Raw genomic sequence first — 17203 nt, 5'->3', positions numbered from 1 at the left:
TTAATTTTCACTCCTCTCTATTATGTCCCAGCATATTAATATCAATCAGAAAATGGATTAGAATCCCCTCAACTCTAAGTAGCCGCCTCTTCCGTCACTTGGGCGGGTTTACTTTCCTCATCTATCCAATTAGAGCCCTGCCCACCTTGTTTGAACAAGGAAAACCAGAGAAAATAGGTTTTCCCCTTCTATCACTTTACCGTGGCCAATTGGCTATTAGCCTGTGTCAATTTTTCTTTTCCCCAATAAGCGGGCTCTCCATTGTAGTTACTCCTATTGGCAAATAGTCGTGTCAATCCAATATTTTGAAACTCGCCCCGCCCAGTTCCTTCCCGCAGCCGTTAGCGGTAAACAAACCTCCTTCCCTTTAAAATGCCGTTCTCCCGAACGTTCATATTCAAATCCTTCCAATCAGGCTCGATGGAACCGCCCATCCACTACGACTCTCCCCATTGGCTGCCGACCGTCGCGGACATTGGTTGTCAACGGCTCTCCGTGAGGAGAGGACCCGAGAAAGGAGGGGGGAGGAACGGACCCCCTCCGTTCTAACGGGCCTGATTGGGTGGCCTGGGTTCGAAAGGGGTGTGGCCGGCCGTGGCCGAGGGTTATAAAAGCTTTTGCGGGGCACCGGCCACACTCACTAAATTGAGGGTGGCGGAAAAGCGGACGACAAGGTGGAGGGGGGAGACGGAAGCGGGGTCCCCGGTTGCCCCCATAAATACACGGAAAAAGGAAGAACTTCTTAAGCGACGGGGTCTGACGTCTTCCCAGTAGGGATTGGGGCTTTCTGACCTCAAAACTAGGGGGCGAGGTATTGGGGGGGTGGGGTGGAGGGTTAAGTAAGGTGTTTTGATCAGAAGTGATCAACTGTAGAGGGAGGCGCATATGTGATCCCTCTCAAGATCAGGCTTAGACTGCGATACTCTACAGCCTTTCGAGCAGACCGAGCACAATGGTGAGTGGCTTTGGGTTCTGTGTGCCCACCTGTTTGAATGTTCTCCTTTCCCTGTGGCACCCACCTCGGGATGTTGGGAATTGTGGTATCGTGGCTGGTTACCTTCTACAGATATGAGTAGCCTGGAATCCCGTGTGCCTCGGCACATAGATCTATAGGGTCTTTCATCTTTGTGCATGCACGTGTATTTCAAATGCAACGGGAAAGGAAGAAGAATCCCTCGTGGAAGGGGGGCGGCAACTGGGAACTGGCATTGGGGTCTGCTAAGTTGCGATATGATCCTAGGGTTAGGTTTTAAGTGCTGGATTGCAAAAGGTTATTGAGACTTTCCCGTCCGTTGATGGAGGTGGGATCTCGTGATCCAGGTGAAGGTCTCGTGTTGAATTGTGCTGAAGTTCCAGTTATGCAGTTTAATGACGAGAGGAGATGTGGTTTCTTAGAAAAGTATTGTGGAGGAGGCTTTCCACTCATCTCAGAGGAATCCCTGTGGAAATTGCTTCACAGGACAAAAGGATCTTTAACTGTCTTGTGCAAAAAAAAAAAGTTCCTTAAAAGAGTCCCTTTAAAATGGAAGATTCAGCGTAACTAGGCCGGAGTCTGTGGGAAGGGAAATTAAAAGGACTTGAGTTTGGAACACAGGCACTTCAAACCTCATTTGGGCTTTAAGGAGGATGAAAGGGAATGGGGAGTGGCGACTGAAGTATTGTATGCTTGGAAGAACTTTGGCTTCTCCCCCCGTCACATATTATCCCCATTATATTCAATATTCCATCATTCCTTTGTTGCCCTTTAATCCTTAGATATTTGGCATGTCAACAGTATTGTGGAGGTTTTGGGGGGGGGCGGTGTATGTGTGTAAAACCTCATGTAATGTGGAGGTTCTAGATTCCATATTGCAAACACAGCAAGTCTTTGCTTCTAGTAGTGGCCAGCTTAGATTTTCTGAATGTTCTTAGTTAGATTTCTGATTGGGATCACATTTGTTAAGGGATGTTTTCTAATCTTTCTCTGTGTAAAAGCTGAACTTTCTTTCTGCCAGTTAGCTGCTTTGTGCATGTCTTCCCCTCCCCGCTACTTTCTCTTTGATTTCCTAGTACAAGGCATTTTTTAGGCCTTTTCTGTTCATTTCTTCACCTTTTTTAAAGAATGCATAATTGGTTTGTTAAATACTATTGAACTATTCTGTATAGTTTCTCAGGGCATTTATTAGCCGCTTTTCTGTTTTGCTGCACACAAAGTGGCTTTCAGTATAGATAGAATGATTATTAAAAACACAATAAAACAATATGTATAAGACAGTCATTATAAAAACACAGCAAAGGTGACAATTTTAAAAACTTGTGTTAGGACTGACAGTCAATGTAGAGTCAAATGCAGCCCTTCAGTTTGCACAGGACGGTAGATTTCTGTTAGGGATTTCTTATTAAGAGGTTTTGAGCCAATAGAACAAAGTTGGAGTCCAGTGGCACCTTTAAGACAACAAAGTTTTATTCAATGTGTAAGCTTCCATGTGCCAATCACACTTTGTCAGACAGTTTTTAATTTTATTTTAGAGTCTGGATAACTTTATACTTTATGTTTTTCTTAGCAATAAGTATTTTCTCACCCCCCCTTCCCCAATGCAAAACCTATTCTGCTCTGGTACACTATTTTGCCAATCGGTTTTGAAGGATTTTTTTTTAAAACAGTCAAGGCCTTGCTTGTCTTTAGATCTTGGGGTGCAGTGAGGACTTTCCATTTAAAACAGTATTGTTTTAAGGTGTATGAATCTACTAAACCTTTTATGAAGGGGAGGGGAGTCATATCCTGACTTGAATCTACTTGAGGCCTTGGGTTTCCAAATGTCACACTTCTTCTAGAGCCTTTTAAAACCTTCCTCTCTCTCCTGAGACCTGCACTAGCTTTGACCTTTGCATGTTTTTTGATGTGTTTAATTGTAAACTCTTCTCAAGGGATGGATGTTTTGCAAGGGGGGGTGCAGACGGGTTCATGCAGCAGTAGATTTTTCAGGCAGGCAGCAGTACATGTGTTTCCATGATAATTCAGAATCCACTAGATGCTTCTTCGCTCTTTGTTTGAGAATGAACAGTAGGGAGGAGTAACATTACCACAGAAGAAGCCATATGTGTGTTTGCTGAATCCTGTGTGCTTCTTTCCTCCTTGCCAGTGGATTTTTTGTCAGTTGGCCCCTGGGTGTTTCCCAATACACTGTGTTTCAGTTTTTCTCCAAACAGGTGCTACAATGGACCAGCATCCACTGGTCAGAGGCCAAGATGATATGTTGTTGCCCTTCAGTGTCAGTCCATAATAATGCTTTACTATTGGAATGCCTATCAGAAGCAGTTCTCTACTACTGGTGGGGTCAAAGCCTTTTTAAGCTTATGGGGGAGGTACTCTGTAGTGGAATCTGGTTTGCATTGGTGTTTGAAGATCCCAAGAAAACAGGCCAGATGGGCACAGCATGCAGTGGTCTGAGACCCAGGGCATTCCTTTTTGGCTTGAAACGTTATTAAATGCTGGATCCTTTAATGGTCACAGATTGTGGGATGCCTGCAATGTTCTATATCTGAAATATTCATCAGAGATAAATTGGGAGTAGCTTTAAGGCAGAGCTCTCTGTTCCTGGTCACCTGTGATGAATAAGAATTGCATTTAGGTGACTAGAGGAGGAGAAATCTGTGTTCTTTTTTCCATAACTGGTGGCTTGCCTCATTGAATTTTGCTGTGTGGCTAATTGGGCTAGTGAAAGAAAATTGGACTAAGTTAACTTAAACCTCGCTGCTGTGGATCTTACAGAAGCAAAGCATTTAGCACAACTGGAGTAGAAGAAAGATGTGATAAGGGACGTCTGTAGGTCTGTTTGCTGCCTTTCGTTTCAGTGAGGGGTAGGTAACTTGTATAAGGCCATCTATTTTCTCTGGTTAGATTTTTAAAATTTGTTCTAAAGTTGGAGGATGCTGGAAATGGCTGTTAAGGGTTTCTTAAGTTTGCCCTTCAGAGAAATGAAAGCAAAGTGGTGGAAAAATGCACCCACAAATATGTGAGAAGTTGAAGAACGGCCCAGAATTTTTTGACTTGGGCCTCCCAAAGTGCAAGGGGTTTCCTTCACTGGAGATGGGTTGGCTTCTGTGCCAACGTTGGTTAACCACGTAGGTCAGTTTTTTTCTTTTAAGGGCTGCAGGTGGGTACTGTCAGGTGCCCAAGGAATGGTAAATAGTACGGGGTATATGAATTATCTGTTCCCTTAGGAGACAGTGAGAACGGACTTGAGGCAGGCCCACTTCCCTCCTTTGTTTATCTCATGGTACATTCCTGGGTATGCTGGAATGTGGGACATTCCCTCAAACTGTTAGGCTGAATTTTTCTGTTTTTAAGAAGGTTTCCTCTTGCAGGGTTTGGGAGAATTGTGTGTTCAAATAAGTGTAGAATCTAGTTTTGGGCCATTGACTTGGGTGGTTAGACAGGAGGTTGTGATCCTGTGCTGCCTCCTGATTTTTCTCCTTTTAAGTGGGGTGGGTGATTTTTTTCAGCTCTGGAAGAGGCTTGTTCAGGCAGCAGTTCAACGAGTAAAAGACCATTCCTTGTGTAAAATGTGTGAGGGTGGAATGGGACAATATCCCAATAGCCCCAGAGAGATATCCTTTGGCTGAATATTACATTTTCTCCTGTCTTTATGTATGTTCTTTTAGAAAATAATGTCAGATTTCATGGGAAATCTGAAGGATTTTTCTCACCCAAGAAATCACAACATGATTTTTTCCAAAATTTGCTTTTGAACTAGCATCTTTGAATGCTGTATTGCGAGACACCTGGCACGACCTGCCACTTTTTTTTGCAACATCATAGTAAATAATAAGGGATGTGAGTGTCGTTGTGTCTTTAAAACTGAGAGGGGAATTGCAGTGAGCTAAGTGAGGAGACTCTTAAACAGTGGCCAGGGTCAAGGATGTTACCTTTTCAATAAGGTTTTCCTGCACAGATAACTAAGCCTAGCCCGATCTCATCCGAGCTTGAAAGCTAAGTGTGGTGGGCCACAGTTAGCACTTGGATGGGAGACCACCAAGGAAGCCTAGGGCTGCTATGCAGAGGAACTCAGTGGCATGACACCTCTTATCACTTTGCCTTGGAAACCCATGGTTCTGGGGTCACCATGAGTCGGTGTGACTTGACAGCAGTTATTTTCCTGCCCTGTTTTTGATTTCTGGATGTTGGCTGAAAGGAGGAGGTACAACTGAATTGTGTGCCATTTGGGAAAAAATGTCCGCTTCTCTTATATGGCTTGAAACAGCACACTGCCAGAACATACTTGCATGTAAATGTACTGATGGGGGGAAGTGGATGGGCAGGGTGTTCTTAAGAGGAACCTGTAAGTGCTCTAGTTTATTTTCAAGTAGAAAATTTATAGAGGGACAGCTTTTCATGTGAAATCTTTTTAACAAGCACACTAACTTTCCTGGACCAAACTAGAAAATGATGTTCTAACCTCAGGATGTCACTGCACCAACTGTTTGGTCTGTTCCAGGACATGCCCATGGATAACACAAAGTAGAACCCACTTTGTGCACCCGATCTATTATCTTCTTTTGTCACCTCTGAGAAAGTCTGAACAGAAAATAGCTTTTTAGAAAATATGTAGGTGGACATTGACTGTGCTTAGAAAGTGTCCTCCCTTCTGCCTGTTGCCGAATACTGTTTCCAGTTCTGATTACAACCTGGAGGGGGGAAAGTCTTGCACCCTTAATGGGATATTATTAAGCAGGTTGGTGTTATGTGTCTCCATGCCACAAAAAAGAATTCACTTAAATTCTGTACTTCAACCTCTGTTAAAGGGATAGGACATTTTCTCCAGGTTCTCGATAGTCCTAGTTCTGACCCCAGTGTTGGTCATAGTTGTTTAATGATTTCTTGTTGAATTACAGAAGGAAGATCAAAAGAGCCAGTTTGGTGTAGTGGTTAAGTGTGCGGACTCTTATCTGGGAGAACCGGGTTTGATTCCCCGCTCCTCCACTTGCACCTGCTAGCATGGCCTTGGGTCAGCCATAGCTCTGGCAGAGGATGTCCTTGAAAGGGCAGCTGCTGTGAGAGCCCCCTCCAGCCCCACCCACCTCACAGGGTGTCTGTTGTGGGGGAGGAAGGTAAAGGAGATTGTGAGCCGCTCTGAGACTCTTCGGAGTGGAGGACGGGATATAAATCCATTATCTTCTTTTCAAAAGGAAACCCCTAAAGTAAGCCTCTGTTGGCCCTGCTTGAAAGTGTTGGGCAGCACTCTGCTGATGTCATTTGTGCAGGGGTCAACTGAGCTCTGATTTCCTTGCTTCCTGAGGAGATGTTGTAATTTTCCATTCTTAATCTCTCTTCTTCAGAATTCCAATGTGGAAAATCTGCCTCCCCACGTGATCCGGCTTGTGTACAAAGAAGTCTCTGCCTTGACATCAGACCCGCCTGAGGGCATTAAGGTGTTTCCCAATGAAGAAGATATTACAGACGTTCAGGTCACCATTGAAGGACCAGGTAAGAAGGGACACTGCAGTTGTCGGGCTTTAAATGCTGCAGGAACGAGAGAAAATTCTGCCTGCAAGGGGCTACTCTAGCTTGTGGGGGGGAGCTCCCCCTTGTGGCTTAGTGTGAAAATCAGACCTGGAGACCCAGTCTATAGGCATAGAAAATGGCTTTGTTAAGGGGGATGGAGAAGGAGTTTCTCTGTGTGTCTTCCACAGAGAGCATAAAAGTACAGGGGTGGGGGGACACATGCAGAATTGGACCAAAGGTCTATCTCGTTTAACATAGCCCCTGCAGTAGTTAGATCTTTCCAGAGAGCCAGCAAGCAAGCAGTATTTGAAGGCAACAGATTTTTTTGTTTTTCTTAAGTAGATTATATTCAGATATACTGCCTCTGAACATGAAGGTTCCATTTAGTTGTTATAGCTAATAACCTTTTTTTTTTGTTACTTTGTTGAATCCCCTTTTAAACCAGTGGTCCTCAAAACATCTGGTGGCAGTTAGTTCCATAAACTATACCCTTGAAGTAGTAGTGTTTTCCTTATGTTGGTTTCAGATCCATTGCCTTCCAGTTTAATCATATGGAGGAAGGACAGGAAACCACAAACCACAGTCCTCTTTTTGTTGCCATGTTTGACTTCATGAATCCTGGTCATGCCTTCCCTTCAGTTGTTAGCTATCTGCCCAGCACATTATCTCACCCTTCCTCCAAGGAATTTAATCTGATATGCCTGGCTTCCCATTTTCTTCCACAACAACCCTGTAAGGTGGGTCAGGCTGAGAGAGTTCTATGCCAGAACAAGCTGGGTCTCTCAGAGCCTAATCCGACATTCTAACCACTACACTAAACAGCTAAATGAAAAAGCCTCCTCATGTTTTAATGTTTCCCCAAGCCCTTAATAAACTTTTTTTGCCTGTTAATGCAGTTTTCATGCTTTGTATTGTCCTATCTTTGATTCAATTACCAGAATTGTACACAGTATTTAAATGTGGTTGTGGTGTAGATCTGTAGTTTTTAATCAGGACTCCAGTGTCCTCTGAAGGGAGTTTGATCCCTTAATCCAGGGGTGACCAACAGTAGCTCTCCAGATGTTTTTTGCCTACAACTCCCATCAGCCCCAGCCAGCATGGCCAATGGCTGGAGCTGATGGGAGTTGTAGGCAAAAACATCTGGAGAGCTACCGTTGGCCACCCCTGCCTTAATCTATACCAGGGATGGGGAGACAATTCGTAGAACCACAGCTCCTCCTCCTCCTGCAAGGTAAACCAGAGACTTTCATTTTATGAGCTGCAAAAAGGTGTGTGTTAGTGGCCTTGGGGCTAGGACAGAACGTACAGAGTGGGCTTATAGGGAAACAGATGTTCCAGAGCCAGTCTGCCACCTTAAAGGCAGCTGAATTTCTAAAAATGTGTCCTATTAAAAAGGCAGTTCCCCTCTCCTCCAAAGAATTTGTTCTGATGTTCCACTGAGTTTTTTCCTAGTCCAGAGGTTCTGTGCAAGGGGGCAGGAAATACCCTTTTTTCCTCCCCCTACACTTGCTTTCCATAATCAGGTGCTTTTTAATTTCTTTTTTGGGGAGGAGGATCTTTAGTTCTGTGTCTTTCTGAAGATACAGTCCTGCCACTGACACATCTAGTTAATGTTCCTAATCTCAGCAGCATGCATTCACAAAAGAATACACAAAATGCTCTCCTAGTGCACTGAAAATCAAGTTGACAGGTTTGCTTAGCAGCTAGGGGGCACCTGTTCAATTTCAGTATACTGGGAGGGGACTCGGTGCACGATGGGCGTAATACATTGCCAAGTTCATTAGACTGCTCATTCGAAGTCTCATGGATTGGGATCAAGACATCATGACCATATGAAGCCACCTTTTGTTGAACAAAGCTATTGGTCTGTCTGGATCAGTTGCATTTGATTGGCAGCAGCCTTTCAGGGCCTTGGGCAGACTCCGAGATCCTTGAATTGGAGATGCTGAAGACTGAACTTGGCGTCTTCTGATGCTTGAGGGCCCCCCTCCTGACCCAGTGAGTAGAATGAAAGGGGGAAAGCCCAGTGGGATGACTCAATCCAATTGCATAAGATTTCAAGATCAACTCTAGCTGTTGGTGGCCCAGTTGTGACATCCATACTGAATGCAAGAGAACAAGTACCATTACATGTGCCCTAAACCATTGGTGCTGCAGTTGGTACAGCTCTAGGGGACTGGGTCTGTCTTCTAGAGTATTTCCGTGCAAGTTGTTTATCCTTTTTTATTCTAATCAGCAATTTAATATAATTATATCAGTATATTGTTACGCTAAAATATCCCTCAGGTCATCTGAATCTCCATTTTTTACTTTAAAAATAGTCTCTAGCCCTTTTCCTTACAGGGTTATATGGAAAAAAGCTTACATTTGCAAAGAAATGGGCTAGAGAAGGGCTTGTTTATTAAAACGAAAGCTAGAAATTATGAGAACATGATGAATATTTTGACATAACAGTATATCGATGTAATGCTATTGAAGCACCAGTTGAAACCAGTTGAAAAAACCTATCAGGAAAACAGTACGCAAGCTCTGTTGCTGCATTGTATTAGCTACAAGCCTGTTCCTATGTAGGAGACACCACAGATACCACAGCAACATGGGTTAAAGGGGGGGAAAGTGTCTGTCATGACCTGGATAGTCCAGGCAAACCCAATCTCATCAGATCTTAGAGGGCCGAGCCTGGTAAGTGCTTGGATGGGAGATCTCCAAGGAATACCAGGGTTGGGACACAAAGGCAGACAATAGTAAGCCGCCTCTCTGAAACATCCAAGCCCCACTAGGAGATGCCAGAAGTCAAGCATGACTTCTAGGAATGCATGCAGGGACACGCACGTGCACACGCAAGATACCCAAAACAATTTACTGGCCAAGTCAGGACTTCCAGTAGGTAACTGGACAATGGTAGCTTACAGTTCTTAAACAGATGAAACTGCTACCTGCATAGCTATCATTTTTTATCGGGCACAATCTTTTTCAATTTTAGATATTGGGGCATCCAAGTTGTGGTCCTAAAGGAGAAACTGGTCTCATAAGCAGGGCTTGAATTCAGCAGGAGCTGTGACAGTTCACAGCTCCTGAACCTCCAGCCAGGGTCTGCATGCAGTGGGGAGTTCTCTCCCCACTGCACACAGGTCCCTGGGCATATGCAAATGAGATATGCTATTGAGCTTCTGCACCTTTTTTTCTACAAAACTACCCCTGCTCCTAAGTATGTTTGACTCCCAAGCCATGTGATCAAGGAGTTAAGCAAAAAGTGAAGCACATGCACTTGCGTGTGGGGACTCTTGGCCAGTGGTTCACACCCTTTTTCTGTCTCTGTCCCTGTGGGGTGCAGGGAGCAGGACATCCATACTGAAACTGTGCTGAGACCCATTCTTTCTCCTACCATTCGTGCTGCAGAGGGGACACCATACTCTGGAGGCCTCTTCCGCATGAAGTTGATCCTTGGCAAAGACTTCCCAGCCAGCCCACCAAAAGGCTACTTCCTGACCAAAATCTTCCACCCCAATGTGGGTGCCAACGGCGAGATCTGCGTGAATGTCCTCAAGAAAGACTGGAAAGCAGAATTGGGCATCCGGCACGTCCTGCTGGTGAGTGGCTGTTTCAGTCGGTGTCACCAGAGGGTGGAGTGTTTGGAGGTCGGTTTGGGTTGTGATGAATGGAGCACTGGACTTGATCCTGAGTCCCTGTACCTAGCCAGTAAGAAGATGCTTTAAGCATTTTTAAAAAGTATTTTTAGGCTCATTCTCGGTGGAGTGCTTTTTGAGGCAGCTTATGAAATAGAAAAATATCTACAACAAAATGCTTATCTTGATAAAACAATGAGTTATCAATATAAAAACATGACCTAATATATCACAATAAGTAAAGTTTCCTTCTTTGCAAGGACAAACGAGATTCTTGCTCACCTGTCCAGGACATTTTTGTTCTACTCTACCTCAGAGTAGTGCTGGCGCTGTATGTGATTTTCCTTTCTTCATCTTTGCAGTTACCACAACCCTGTGAGGTAGGCTAGGCTGAGAGTGTGTGACTGAGTTTTGTTAAAGGGTGAATTTGAACCCAGGTTTCCCAGCTCTAACCACTAATATGTTGCTCTATCTCTCAGTAGTCACCAGATAAAAAACGGGGAGTTCCCCAAATGAAATGTGATTTTAAGGCCTGTAGAGGGGTTCACAAGATGTAACTGTTGGAGCAGGTTTGTCTGCAAGGAAGCAGTTTTAAAATAACCTGGTCTTTGCCTGTTTTGCTCTCTGCCTAGAAACAGGTTGGCAGGCAGCACTGTTCTTCTTTGCAAAGTGCTCCTATGGACCTGTCCCTGTTGATAATCCTGCAGCTGTATCCTGAATCAGTGGCAGTTCAGGAGCCAATTAAAGACACAACCCACTGTTCCTGGATGAGGGATTGCAGCCTGTAAATTTGTGGCTGAGAACTGAATCAGGACTTTGCAGCTGAAAGGGAGAGGGCAGAAGTTCAGGGGTAGAGCATCTGCTTTGCATGTGTGCAAAAGGTCACAGGTTCAGTCCCCAGCACTGGATCAGCTATCAGGCAATATGAAAGACTGCTGGAGGTCCTTGAGAACTACTGCAGTCAGTAGACAAGGCTTGCCTTGACAGACCAAGGACCTGATTCCATATGAGGCAGCTTCATGTGTTCCCTACATTAATCCGGGAGTGGAATCTCCTTTTAAAGCAGAGGGGATGGGATGTGTGTGTTCCTCTTTCCTTCCTGGCTTCATCCTGAAAATGTGGAAGTTGCCTTGCCCCAAGGCAATTGGCTCTTCTTGCCCAGCACCCAGATTGGCAGCTTGCCAGGAGCTCAGGCTAGATCTTTCCCAGTCCAGCTTCTTTATCTGTACATACCGGGCGTGGGACCTTTGGCATGCACAAAGGACACTTGTCGTACCACAAAACTATGTCCTAAAAACATGATCGTTCTACCCCCTGGTGCACAGTGTACCCTCCATTGTGTCTTCATGGGAACTATTGGCCTAGTTGAGCTTTTTTCGTCCTTTCCTTGGGCTGCCCTCCCTTTCATTTCCTTTGCATGTTACGGTGTCTGTTACATGTGGTTGTCTTTCATTACCAGGTGTTTTAGCTGTAACTCATGACACAAAAGGGGTTAGTTTGATCACTGCCAGGCTTTTCACAAGCAGCCTGTCCCTTGGCTTACTGCCCAACCAGTCTGGCTTGTTGGCAAGTTTTGGCTTGTTGAGCAACTTCAGAGGGAAGGGACGGTCACCCCTTGACACTGCAGCAAACACAGTCAGTGCAACCGTTGGTGTCTGAACAGAGAGCTGGAAAGGGATGTGATTGTATTGAGAATAAAAGGGTGTGTTCATTTTCACCAAGATGTGGAGAAATCAAAGGGATGTCAAAATCTGCAAGTGAGAAATCTGGCACTCTGAGTGTGAGGCCCAAGTTTTGCAACTAGATTAATAATTGCAAAGTTCTTGTTGTCGTTCAAAACACATATGCATCATCTTTCTGGACAACTACTTGAAGGACAATACAGTGACATAATAAAAATCCATACAGAACCAGCACTGGAATAACAAAATAAGTGTACCGGATCAGACCAGTGGTCTATCTAGTCCTGCGTTCTGTTTAACCACTGCAAATCATAGCTGTGGATGGAGTTCTCCATCAATTTGTCTAATCCTCTTTTAGTGCTAGGTAAACTAGTGGAGGCCCTTACATCATGAAGCAGTGACTTCTTCAACTTAAGCCCCTGTTTGTGAGATCAGTTTTCTTGCCTGTCCTCAATCTATCTCTCATTGGCTTCTTTGAATGCCTGCAAGAGACAGTGAAAGTCCACATTCTCCATCCACATTCTCTATCTTGTACATAAACTTTATAAACATCTGTGATGTCCCTAATCCCAATCTGGCTGAAGTTGCCGTTTCTCTAAAGCAGGACTCCTGAATGTGGTGCCCGCTGAGTATTTTTAGAAGCCAAATGGGACTTTTGGAGTTTCTGATGCCTTATGATATAATTTTGATGGTAACTTTTTATGTCAAGTACCTTAGCTATTCAAATGATGGTGGGGAAACTGCTGTCAAGTCGCAGCCGACTTGACGGCGCTTTCCTTAGGGTTTTCAAGGCAAGAGATGTTCAGAGGTGATTGGCCATTGCCTGCTTTCACATCATCATGACCCTGATCTTCCTTGGAGGTCTCCCATCCAAATACTAACCAGGGCTGACCCTACTTAGCTTCTGAGGACTGATGAGGTTGGGCTAGCATGGATCATCCAGGTGAAGGCTTACCTTTGTGAAAGCAGAGTTAAGAACTTACATCTGACTAAACTTGATTGGGCTGCATGGCTAAAATGCTTAATGCACCCAACTGGAACTTCTGTTGAAGTCAACAGCTCTTCCCAGTTTGAATGCGTTTTTATAATTCAGGTGGAAGTTGATGATAATATCACAGCATCAAATTTGGTTCACTTTTCAAATGTCATTTTGGTTCCAATCAAAAGGGATAGCTAGGAGAGGAAGCTTTTTTTTCTTTTTTGCATAAATGTGCTGGATGCTGCAAAACAAAGACAGATAAAGCAAGATGTGGATTTCTTAGCCAGCTCAGTGTGTATGCTCACTTAAAGTGTATGCAAAATTTTTTGTTAAATATGTTTGTTTTGAAACCGAGCTTCTGTTTGAAATGCTGAAGAGGCTCACCCCCTGACAGTTTGTGGTTGCCTCTGCCTCCCAGGGCAGCCATTTTGTGGTTGTATCCGCCACCCTCTGTCAGAATTCCAGATGTGCCCACAGGCTCAAAAAGTCTGGGGGCCTCTTCTCTAAACTATACAGCTGCGAGCTCCTTAACTTTTCTTCATAAGAACCCCCTGATTGTTTTGGTTGTCCTTTTCTAGTGTTGCAGAACCAGAACAGAACAAGTATTTATTTAGGAAAAGTGTATGCTGCCTGTCCAGTGTCCCACCGCAAAGCAGTTGCACCTGTCACCCCTCTAGCTCAGGCCTTGACAACTTCCCAACATTTAGATGGATTCATTTTTGTTGGCTGATTATTTCTGCCACAAAACCTAATCCTAAACATTTTTTTGTAATTGTGTTAAAGCTATGACAAATGTGTTTTTATGTAAATAAACACATGTGAGAGAGGAAGATCCTGCTTTACCATCTCTAGTTTCTCTGTTCTCCCACATCTCTCTCTCCCTTCCCTCTCCCCCCCTCCCCAATTTTTTCTTCACTAGCCCTCCTTCTGACCAGTCAGCATCCAAGAGGAGGGTGGAAGCAGAAAGTGCCCCCTCTCCACTTCCTGCTTAAAGCTTCCTGTTGCTGCCTTTATTGCCCACCTGCTGAGGAGAAAACTGGGCCAGGCTTTCCTCTGCACCTCCATCCCTTTCTCTACATGTTCCCATAATGATTGTTTGTTGTTCTGCATTTCTGGGGCAATTGCTCCGGATTAGATATGACATAGGTTTGCTATGTCATAGTGTTGTGGTTGCAGTCGCCACAAACAAAAAGCTAACCTGACCCTAAACTAACTTCCCAAGGTCTCATAATTCCATTACTGCTTTTAAAGGTTTCATTTAATGTAATATTGGAGCTACTAGAGAAAGCTACTAGTTAAGAAAGGAATTCATCCACCTCTATATAGCATAGTTTAGGCTGCATAGAAAGAAGCAGTGACAAAAATTTCTTACATGTTTCTTTTTATGTCCTGCAACAAAACGTTCTGATGTGAGCTTATAAATCAGCTTTGTATTTCACTGGGAGTTGCTAAACAATGATGTAATCAGATCATTACTGAAAATGCTCAGTGCCACAATAAAATTTCTAGGCACCGTGGTGACCTAGCTCCTGGGATTTGTTGAGCCCTGGCCTAGTTCACTGTTGCAGAGACTGGTAAGGGCTGTGTGGCGCCTCCAGCAGAGATGGGTCTTTCCCAGCACCTGATACGTGTTGCACAGAAATGTCAGCTGCTGGTCAGGCTGTTGGTCCATCTAGCTCAGTGTTCTGAAATGAATGGTGGTGGCATCGGCTTTGCAGAATCATGGAAGGTCTTCCCCAGCACTGGCTTCCTGATGTGCTTTTCAACCAAAGTTGCTGGCAAATGAACCTGGGACCTGAAATGTTAAAGTGGGTTCCAGACCCCTAAGCTACAACTCATTCCTGTTAATGCAGACTACACTTTTGTTTGGCCAAAGAAACACCTGGGAGAGTAAAAGTTTGACCAGCTCACCCAAGCCCTGGTAACATTTGGCTGGGCAGGACTTGGTATAAAATGGAAGCTTAACGTGATCTGGAGCCCTACCTGGAATTTGAGGGGAGAGCCTGGGATCATGGCAGCAGGAGGAAACTTCCCATAAAGGTTTGGAAGGAGCATATGTGTTTTAATGGGAAGGTTGACAGGTTTTAAGCTTTAGTTGACTGATAAGAACATGTTTTAATCAATTGATGGCTTGCTAATTTATATTTGAGATGTTTCTGGTGCGGTGAATTAAAAGCTGATAGACTTCTCCATTGGAGGCAGAGGGCTCAAGTCCTGATAGATTCCTCCTGCTGGATCAGGAGTCAGGCTGTCTTTTTTTGGGGTGATGTTTCACATATTAATTTATATGTGTAGACTGTATTCTTAGTTTCTCTTTCACAGTTCCTGACTCTTTTGTACTTAAGTGCCTATTAGCTAGGCGACAGGTGACTCCAAAGGCATTCTGGTGATGTGCAAATGCACTTAAATATAATTGGTTAAAAGGCAGGTGATTTAACTGAAAAACCTCTCTGAGCAGTTGGCATCTCTGACTTTGTATTGTGGCTACCAGGAAAACATCTCACAGGATTGGACGCCTGCACGCTTCTCTTCTTCCTGACTGTCCCTTATGCATGTCTGTCCCAGTCTTCCTCTGATCTCCTCCCCCCCCCAAATTGTGTAAGGAATGAGACACTAGCCTGTGAAGGACTTGAATAAATTAGCTGGAACTTGGGACACAGCTGCTGTTTGTGTGTTGGAGTGTGTGTGATTGGCTTTGGCTTGGGTTCAAATCCTAGCTCATCCAGGCTGGACGAGAGCCAGTTGCAGTGTGCAGGACAGTTCTTGGAGCAGGGATCTCCTGTGGCAAGGCGCTTGCTTGACAGCTGCCCCCTTCCCAGGTTCTCTCCACCCATTAGGAAGAAGCCTGGTCACTTAGGCTTCATAGGGGCAGTGGGGTTCTGACTGGAAAAGCAGAGTTCCTGTGAGCAGCACTCTCTCTGCCCAAGACAAAAAAAAGCATTATCTGATAGGGCTTTCTAAAAATGCAGCTCTTCCCTCAAGGAGCTCTGAGCAACATTTGCAGTTTTCTTCTCTTCCCTTTTCAACCCCATGAGGTAGATTAGTCTGAGAAGAGTGACTGGCCCGAGGCCATTCAGTGGCTGACTGAGCATTTGGACTCGGGTTGGCTGTGGCTCCGTATTTGTGCCTGAGTTTCCCAGGGCTATGGGAGCCAGGACTCCTTTGATTGCTCTCTGCTCTGGGGGGGGGCCTGTCTGACTCGTTTTCTTCTCCTTCTTCCGGCCGCAGACCATCAAGTGTTTGCTCATCCACCCGAACCCGGAGTCAGCCCTGAACGAGGAAGCGGGACGCCTCCTGCTAGAGAACTATGAGGAATATGCTTCCCGGGCCCGCCTCCTGACTGAGATCCATGCGCAGCCATCGGCCAGCCTTCGCGCAAAGGACCCAGCTGAGCCTTGCTCCTCTTCAGCGGGTGCCTCCGGGGAGGGCCCCATGGCCAAGAAACATGCAGGCGACAGGGACAAGAAGCTGGCCTCCAAGAAGAAGACCGACAAGAAACGAGCGCTCCGGCGGCTCTAGGGAACCGAGGGGGGTGGGGACTGGGTGGGAAGGGGTCTGGCACACAGGGTGGGTGGCGGGCGTTGGGCTTTCACAGTACATCCTCCATTTCTCCTCTCTCTTCCTCTCCCGCCTGCCTTTTGAAGCAGCGGTCCAACTCTTGTCTTGCCCTTGTCGGGTTTTTCTTTTCCATCTTTAAGTTATTTAAATTATAAAAGCAGAAAAAATCTATTAAATGCCTTTTTTTCTAAGGGTGGCTCTTCGTGTACAGCGGTGCCCTCGTATAAATCTAGGGTAGGGCCCACATTTAGGGTACTTGTCAGGGATGCCTCGGCATTGGACTAGATGGCCTGTTTGGCTCTTTCCACCTCTGATTCTTTCTGATGCCCCATCCAAAAAGGATAGAGCCAAGATGGAAACTGAAAGAGCGTGAGTTTTAATAGTGTGTGGGATTGGGAGGGGGGAAGAACTGTGTGTCTTGAGTGAAGAGGCTCATCAAATAATGGACTGTGCTAAGTGGGGTGAAAAGAGGATTCTTATCATTAAGCTCTGCAGAGCAGCGGGCCCTGCTCCAGTGACAAGTGTTTCAGCTCCAGCGACAGAGTGTCTGGAATGAGGGATTAAGCAGGTGAGTTCAGCAGATGCATAAGGAAAGGGTAAGTGGCACTATAAGTTTTAATATAAAATTCTGTCGATAGGCTAAATGAAAAGGATTAAAATGTTGAGGGCCTAACGTGTTTGGGAAATTATAGATGTTATATATACGAATGCTAGAAGCATCCAGGGTAAAATTGGGGAGCTGTAATGCTTAGTTAAGTCGGAGGAGAACAGACTTTGTGGACACTTTAGAAACTTGACAGGTTGAGGATAATCAGTGGGATACAGTGATTCCTGGATATAAATTATTTCAGAAGGCTAGGGAGGGAAGGGTCAG

The 17203-nt window shown here is 45.0% G+C and overlaps 1 protein-coding gene across 1 annotated transcript; it reads left to right on the top strand.

The window, feature by feature from the left end:
- Positions 1–400: 400 nt before the first annotated feature.
- UBE2S (ubiquitin conjugating enzyme E2 S) lies at positions 401–16520 on the top strand. The gene is made up of 4 exons (XM_060256223.1): positions 401–955; positions 6319–6466; positions 9884–10074; positions 16000–16520. The coding sequence occupies exons 1-4, from the start codon at positions 953–955 to the stop codon at positions 16288–16290; spliced, it is 633 nt and encodes a 210-aa protein (XP_060112206.1). The 5' UTR covers positions 401–952; the 3' UTR covers positions 16291–16520.
- The last annotated feature ends 683 nt before the right edge of the window (positions 16521–17203 follow it).

The sequence above is a fragment of the Heteronotia binoei genome, chromosome 15, assembly GCF_032191835.1.
Source record: "Heteronotia binoei isolate CCM8104 ecotype False Entrance Well chromosome 15, APGP_CSIRO_Hbin_v1, whole genome shotgun sequence".
NCBI classification, from domain to species: Eukaryota; Metazoa; Chordata; class Lepidosauria; order Squamata; family Gekkonidae; genus Heteronotia; species Heteronotia binoei.
The sequence above is the reverse complement of the archived record's forward strand: the minus strand, read 5'-3'. Positions and strand labels throughout refer to the sequence as shown.

Coding starts and splice junctions, on each gene's coding strand:
- UBE2S (XM_060256223.1), top strand. Junction 6,467..9,883: donor GGTCACCATTGAAGGACCAG/GTAAGAAGGGAC, acceptor TTCGTGCTGCAG/AGGGGACACCATACTCTGGA. Junction 10,075..15,999: donor GCATCCGGCACGTCCTGCTG/GTGAGTGGCTGT, acceptor TTCCGGCCGCAG/ACCATCAAGTGTTTGCTCAT.